Raw genomic sequence first — 8,254 nt, 5'->3', positions numbered from 1 at the left:
GGCGCAGTGGCTGGTGCCTGTAATCCCAACACTTTGGGAGACCGAGGTGGGCGGATCACCTGAGATGGGAGTTCCAGACCAGCCTGGCCAACATGGCGAAACCCAGTGTCTATTAAAAAAAAAAAATTAGCCAGGCGTGGTGGCGCGTGCCTGTGTAGTCCCAGCTACTCAGCAGGCTGAGGCAGGAGAATTGCTTGAACCCGGCAGGTGGAGGTTGCAGTGAGCTGAGATCGCACCACTGTACTCCAGCCTGGGTGACAGAGTGAGACTCCATCTCAAAATAATAATAACAAAAAATGGCTGGGCACAGTGGCTCACGCCTGTAATCCCAGCACTTTGGGAGGCAGAGGTGGGCGAATCACGAGGTCAGGAGATGGAGACCATCCTGGCCAACATGGTGAAACCCCGTCTCTACTGAAAGAAAAAAAAAAGAAAATTAGCCGGGAGTGGTGGTGGTTAAACTAGCAGTACGTACTAAAGCTGAAATAAACATGCAAACTCTGTGATCTCAAAATTCCACTCCTTTATATCCAACAGATATATGTACCTGTGTTTGCCAAAAGATACATACATGGCTGACATAGTGGCTCTGATCTGGAATCCTAGCACTTTGGGAGGCCGAGGCTGGAGAATCATTTAAGGCCAGGAGTTTAAGACCAATCTGGGCAACACAGTGAGTTTTTTTTTGAGATGGAGTCTTGCTCTGTCGCCCAGGCTGGAGTGCAGTGGCGCGACCTCAGTTTACTGCAAGCTCCGCCTGCCAGGTTCAAGTGATTCTCCGGCCTCAGCCTCCCGAGTAGCCGGGACTACAGGTGCCCGCCACCAAGTCCGGCTAATTTTTTGGTATTTTTAGTAGAGACGGAGTTTCACCGTTTTAGCCACGATGGTCTCGGATCTCCTGACCTCATGATCCACCCGCCTTGGCTCCCAAAGTGATGGGATTACAGGCGTGAGTCACCGCGCCCGGCCCATAGTAAGGCTTTTATTTTCTACAGAAAATAAACAAAATTAGCCAGGCGTAGTGGTGTGTGCTTGTAGTCCCGGCTACTTGGGAGGCTGACGTGGGAGGATCATTTGAATCTGGGTGGTCAAGGCTGCAGTAAGCTCACACCACTGAACTGCGGCCTGTGTGACAGAATGAGATCCTGTCTCAAAAAACAAAGAACAAATAACTGCTACACATATGAAAATGAAGAAATTTCAGAAGCCTAAGGAGGTGGCTTCTCAGTTGCAGATACTGTTCTATTGCTTGACCTAGGCAGTGGTCACACTCACATAGGTGATATTCTTTACGATGATTAATAGGATTTTTTTTTGAGATGGAGTTTCATTCTTGTTGCCTACGCTGGAGTGCAATGGCACGATCTCGGCTCACTGCAACCTCCGCCTCCCAGGTTCAAGCAATTCTCCTGCCTCAGCCTCCCAAGTAGCTGGGATTACAGGCATGTACCACTACGCCCAGCTAATTTTGTATTTTTAGTAGAGACGGGGTTTCTCCATGTTGAGGCTGGTCTCGAACTCCTGACCTCAGGTGATCTGCCCACCTTGGCCTCCCAAAGTGCTGGGATTACAGGCATGAGCCACTGTGCCTGGCAATTAATATGATTTTTGCTTACTTCTGAATACATGTATACTTCAGTGAAGGTATTCCAAGAAACCCCATCCCAACCACAAAAATCCTTATGATTTTAGTACTCTACAATAACTCATCAAGTGTGTGAAGGAGCTAAAATTTTTCTCAGTTATGCTTTTATTTCAGTTTACACTGTATTAGGAAAAGATCTATTACAGGAGTGCCTGTGTCTTGAGAATGTCAAGCATCCACTGTATTACCACCTCCTTATTACCAAAGCATACAGAAAATTTTCAAATTCTAACAGATTTGCCAGGCGTGGTGGCTCACACCTGTAATCCCAGCACTTTCGGAGGCTGAGGCGGGTACACCTGAGGTCAGGAGTTCAAAACCAGCCTGGCCAAAATGGCAAAACACCGTCTCTACTAAAAATACAAAAATAATTAGCTGGGCTTGGTGGTGGGCACCTGGAAGTCCGGCTACTAAGGAGGCTGAGGCAGGAGAATTGCTTGAACCCAGGAGGCAGAGGTTGTAGTGAGCCAAGATCGCACCATTGTACTCCAACGTGGGCAACAAGAGCAAAGTTCCGTCTCAAAAAAACAAAAACAAAAACAAAAATCTAAGGGATACATGAAGATGAGTTAGCTTTAAAACAAATTTAACATGAAATTGTAGTATTACTTTCTCCTCCACAATAATCCCCCTTCTACTCATATAAGGTTTTCCATGTACTTTAGTTTCATAATTTCTTCATTCTTTCGTATGCAGAGGGAAAATACAGACATCCAACAACTCCAATCTACAGTTGTCAAAATTCAGACTTAGTACTGAGGAATGGAATCTATGCTCCAGTCATGGGATAAGAAACCAGTTCCCGTTCCCAACATTCCCTTGGTTTGCTTTTCTTTTTCTTTTTTTTTTGAGACGTAGTCTTGCTCTGTTGCCCAGACCAGAGTGCCGTGGTGCAATCTCGGCTCACTGCAACCTCCATCTCCTAGGTTCAAGCAATTCTCCTGCCTCAGCCTCTTTAGTAGCTGGGATTCCAGGTCTGAGCCACCACACCCAGCTAATTTTTTTGTAATTTTAGTAGAGGTGGGGTTTCACCATGTTGGCCAAGCTGGTCTTGAACTCCTGACCTCAAGTGATCTGCCCCCCTTGGCCTCCCAAAGAGCTGGAATAACAGGCGTGAGCCACCCCATCTGGCCCCCTCTGTTGGGCTTTCTACTAGGACTTTGGTAGGCTAGTAATGATAAGGATGAGGAATGCCTAGGGGCAATAAGTATTTAGAATTCGCGCAGCCATGTTTTTTGCAGAAGGTACTTGCTATTCCCTAATTAAGAGATTAGGCCTGGCATGGTGACTCATGCCTGTAATCCCAGCACTTTGGGAGGCCAAGGTGGGCGGATCATCTGAGTTCAGGAGTTTGAGACCAGCCTGGCCAAAACAGTGAAACCATCTCTACTGAAAATACAAAAATTAGCTGGGTGTGGTAGTGGGTGCCTGTAATCCCAGCTACTTGGGAGGCTGAGGCAGGAGAATCACTTGAACCCGGGAAGTGGAGGTTGCAGTGAGCCGAGATGGTACCACTGTACTCCAGCCTGGGTGACAGAGTGATACTCTGTCTAAAAAAAGAAAAAAAAAAAGAGATTAAACCCCATTCACATTCATTTCATACCAAGACTGAGCCAGCAAGAAGGCTGATAGTTAAGTCCAATTTCCTAGGAATGAGAAATGAAAAGCCAAGGCAACAAGTAGGCACTGTAAAATTGTTTGTTTTTTTAATGGCAGGTCAAATATCCTGAAACATACGTGTATTTTGATAGTCTTCTAATCCCAGTTGAGTTCAAATATTAAAGAAACACACACAAGCTAAGAGAATTCAATATTGTTCCAAGGCACTTACTGAATCTCTGACTAGATGAAAACAAGAACAATTAGGATGAACAATTAGACCGTATATAATATAAAAATAACTTTGCTTACAATTTACAAAATGTATTATTATTACAATCTTTGATCTCTGATAACCTGCAAAGCTGGCTGCATGAATCCAGCAAGTTTAAAATTCAGAAACTATTTTCTAAAACTCCAGGGCAAATAATTTACAAATAAAGTACACAAAGATTTAGACCATGCAGAAATTTCTTACATCTTCTGTTAATAATATTTCGATTGCAACTTTATCAAATTATATACCTACTTGCCCTGTACATATACAAAATAATGCATACATGATAAAACAGAAAAAGAAGTAGTCCTTAAACTCAATATATCATAAAAGTATTACTATATTAACATGTCTACAAGCAGCGTGTAACAGGGTTAAGAGACATTAAGGCAATAATACTTGAAGTTTCAAAATAAACCGTATGTAATACTTTTCCTAAGTGTAGTATAAGGCAGGTAGATGGTCCCAGCAAAAAATATTAAGGTAACAATCTACACTGCTGTTAGTCCCACATATTAAAGATGGAATACTATAAATCTGGCTTTCAGTGGCACCTGAATTTTCCAGTATAACTTAAAAGTGTCTTTTAGCTCCCTGAATCATGTCCATTCTGAAGGTGGATCTCTTGGTCCTTTGGGTTTTCCACATCGATTACCAAAACCTACAGTGAAAACACCACAATAACTAGTCAGTGTTCAGAAATACTTTTAGACTACTAAAAACCATGTCCACAGACATTCTCATTTTCTGGAACAAATAAATTTCCACAAGGGAATTTAGAATTTAAGCCAAACAAAACTCTGTAAATGCAAAACAACTGTAAATTTATCTGGGGTAACTGAAAATGATTGCTTCTTTTAAAAATCTTATGCTGAAAATAAAACCAATTTTATCACAATGTAAGAAAAACATCCAAGATAATTTAGTCTGTCCAACACAAAAGATTTTTTTAATATACTGCAGTTTTCTATTTTAGTTTTTAATCTCAATGTGAAATAGAATTAAGTGTTTCATTTATTTCATGACTAGTCCAAGCAACTTTGGAAAATCATGTATTTTATTCTTGGCAAGTGTCACTTCACAATGGCAAATGAGCTTTTCTCATTCTTGCCAGTGTTACTTACTTACTAAAAATTATTTATTAAACAAATTACCAATATCTGTGGCTTCTGTTGGACTTTCTGATGTTTGTTCTCTCTTGTCACTGAAAGTAGGTGGACATTCTATACACATCTCACAGTGAATACCTCCCGCTGGATGATCTAAATAGCAACACAAAACCTTTGTTAATCACCATGCTTTGCAGCATCATATATATACAACTCTTTAATTTTTTAAATGTTGGCAAGCATGAAAAGAGAAAATTTTCTCTCCTGGGCACCATAATTTTACAGGTCAAGATCAATATAAATACAAGTGTAGTGAGCATAGAAAATCATGTCAGGTATTATTGTAGTCACACAGAAATCTGCAGTGAGTACTTCTGCAACGTGAGGATTCTCATTATTCTTATTTCATAAATCTAGGTCTTGACATATTACATTCCCTTAAGGTAGCTATACTATATGCCTATGTTCTAAGGGAATAATTGCAACTGAAATGCCTTTGTATAGAAATCAACAAGGTCAGTCCAGGAGCAGTGGCTCACACCTGTAATCCCAGCACTTTGGGAGGTCGAGGCGGGTGGATCACGAGGTCAGGAGATTGAGACCATCCTGACTAACATGGTGAAACCCCATCCCTACTAAAAAAATACAAAAAAATTAGCTGAGCATGGTGGCGGGCGACTGTAGTCCCAGCTACTCGGGAGGTTGAGGCAGGAGAATGGCGTGAACCCGGGAGGCAGAGCTTGCAGTGAGCCAAGATCGCGCCACTGCATTCCAGCCGAGGCGACAGAGCGAGACTCCATCTCAAGGAAAAAAAAAAAAAAAAAAAATCAACAAAGTAAAGGTTAATTAATGAACTATTTCCACCCTGAAATAACAACACAACTTTTTTTTTAGACAGAGTTTCCCTCTTGTTGCCCAGGTTGGAGTGCAATGGCACAATCTCAGCTCACTGCAACCTCCGCCTCCTGGGTTCAAGGGATTCTCCTGCCTCAATCTCCCTAGTAGCTGAGATTATAGGCGGATGCCATGATGCCCAGCTACTTTTTTATTTTTAGTAGAGATGGGGTTTAACCATGTTGCTCAAGGCTGGTTTCAAACTCCTGACCTCAGGTGATCGCCCACCTTGGCCTCCCAAAGTGCTGGGATTATAGGTGTGAGCCACCACACCAGATCTAATAACTACTTTTAAAGTTTTATGTTGTTTAGATTGTAGTTTACTCTTTAATTACCAATGTTCAACATTAGTAACAAAAGAAATTAACTACTATAATTCATTCATTCTTTCACAATCTTGAACATACCCCATACCTCCATGAGGAACCTTTCTGGAAACTTGAAATACAAGTAAAATAACAGACAATCCCCATCCTCAAGATGCTTACAGTCTGGAAAGGAGCCCACAGACTTTTTTTTTTTTTTTTGAGATGGAGTCTTGCTCTTGTCACCCAGGCTAGAGTGCAATGGCACGATCTCGGCTCAGTGCAACCTCCACCTCCTGGTTCAAGTGATTTTCCTGCCTCAGCCTCCCGAGCAGCTGGGATTACAGGTGCTCGCCACATTTTTGTATTTTTAGTAGAGATGCGGTTTTGTCATGTTGGCTAGGCTGGTCTCGAACTCCTGATCTTGTGACTACCTGCCTCGGCCTCCCAAAGTGTTGGGATTACAGGCATGAGCCACCACACCAGGCCCCACAAACTTCTTAAAGAAAATAAAGCTAGAGAACAATAAACTAGAAAATAAGTAGTTTAGGTCTTGCAAATCACGTAAGATCACTGTCACATATTCTTCTTTGGTTTTGTTAGTTTCATTGTTCTTCTTTTTAAACAACTCTTTAAAAACATAAAAGCCATTTGTTTAGCTCAAGGGCATAATAAACATTAGGGCTATAGGTCGTGCAATGCCAAACCCTGGTCTAGTAGGAGACACAGAGAGATATATTAATTATTATAGCAGTGTGATAAGCTTTTAAATAAAATTATGCATAACGTGCAATGGAGACAAAGAGGAGAGGCATTTACACGAGACTAGTGGTGGTGAGATATTCAGAGCCATGTTCCAGGAGGAAATGATGATCCTAGACTAAACAGCCTCCATTTTCTCTGTGAAGTAAAGGTCATGTAAGAGTTAGACGGATTCCAGTCCAGGCTGGCCTGGCTCTAAAGCTTCCGCTATTTTCTTTTTGAGGTGGAGTTTCACTCTGCCACTTAGGCTAGAGTGCAGTGGTACAATCTTAGCTTACTGTAGCCTCCGCCTCCCAGGTTCAAGCGATTCTCCTGCCTCAGCCTCCGGAGCAGCTGGGATTACAGGCGCACATCACCATGCCCGGCTAATTTTTGTATTTTTAGTAGAAATAGGGTTTCACTCATGTTGGCCGGGCTGGTCTCGAACTCCTAATCTCAAGTGATCCTCCTGCCCTGGCCTCCTCAAAGTGCCAGGATTACAGGTGTGAGCCACTGTGTCCAGCCCTGCTATTTTCTTTATAAAAAGGTATAGAAAGTAATATCATTTATAAGATGGAACAGACCCATTAGGCCAAGATCCAGAATATAATCTTGAGAGAAGAGCTGAAGCGAAATGGAGGGTAGGGGCAAAGGCAACAGGTGAACTGAAGACATTATACAGGCTAGGATGTTTGATGAGTTACTTACATGGTCACTGACTTTAATAATAACTTTATCTATTTTAGTACGATATGACAGTAATAGGAATATGGTAGAAAAAAATTCAAACTAGGCATTGTAACACTGGTTTGAGCTATATAATTTTATTGGTCTTCGCAAATAAACGAAAAAGTACTAAAAGGAAGATTTCTAAAACAGGTTTCTACAAAGCCAATTCCATCATGTAGGTAAATTTGGGGCATTTATGTAAGCTGCGATTTAACTTCTAGGTGTTTTTAAAAACAGAAAATAAAAAACAGAAAAGTATTTTTAAAAATCTCTTTCCCATTAGCCTGTAACTATTGATAGTAAATGCACCCATGATTTTCCAGATCAATACTACTATCTGGTGGTAATAATTAATTTGGAAGAATTATAGTATAATATTAAGCTTCTAGAAGAGCTGTCCTAGACATTTTCACATACAGAAATAACTAAATAGCATGAACTATGAAGCACGATATTTTGTAGAAATTAATCTATAAAATCTATAGTAAAAAGGAAAAAAAAAAATCTAACGACTTACCACATTTCTCATTTTCAGAGGTTATCAAGCCCTAGGAGGAAGACATTTCATATCTATTATGATACATTCATTTTATATACAAATAATAGAAAGCTGGGTCTGTTATGGATATATATCCCAAGAAATCAAGGCCTATCATTTTCAGCATCAGAGGAAAAGCAAACAATTGTGCTTTTAATTAGGCTTAAAATTTTTAAATGTCACACTGTTTCTACTTGGAGTAAATGTTTCTGGATGAGCACTGAAAAGCATGGGCTATTGCATGAAGGAACATACAGCTGTGTTTTGCCAGCCACTATTACTGATTATATCATTATTGTATTTTATGTGTCAATTAAAATACATCATGTTTTAGAATCAAATATAAGATGTAGCTCAATTCCAGAGATATTAAAGTATGGGAGAAAATATAAAAAAGTATTAATGTTAATAAAAAAT

The 8,254-nt window shown here is 40.7% G+C and overlaps 1 protein-coding gene across 2 annotated transcripts in view; it reads right to left on the bottom strand.

Moving 5' to 3' along the window:
- Positions 1-3,329: 3,329 nt before the first annotated feature.
- Positions 3,330-8,254, bottom strand: part of PTPN12 (protein tyrosine phosphatase non-receptor type 12) — a 106,926-nt gene continuing 102,001 nt past the window's right edge. For both annotated transcript variants that reach the window (XM_033194503.1, XM_033194504.1), the window contains 3 exons: positions 7,817-7,847; positions 4,676-4,783; positions 3,330-4,182 (listed from right to left, as the gene is read on the bottom strand). In XM_033194503.1, the coding sequence (XP_033050394.1) occupies positions 4,121-4,182; positions 4,676-4,783; positions 7,817-7,847 (201 nt within the window). In that variant the 3' untranslated portion in view covers positions 3,330-4,120. The remainder of the gene's footprint in view (positions 4,183-4,675; positions 4,784-7,816; positions 7,848-8,254) is intronic.

This window comes from Trachypithecus francoisi, unplaced genomic scaffold (genome assembly GCF_009764315.1).
Source record: "Trachypithecus francoisi isolate TF-2019V2 unplaced genomic scaffold, Tfra_2.0 Lachesis_group4, whole genome shotgun sequence".
NCBI lineage: Eukaryota > Metazoa > Chordata > Mammalia > Primates > Cercopithecidae > Trachypithecus > Trachypithecus francoisi.
The sequence above is the reverse complement of the archived record's forward strand: the minus strand, read 5'-3'. Positions and strand labels throughout refer to the sequence as shown.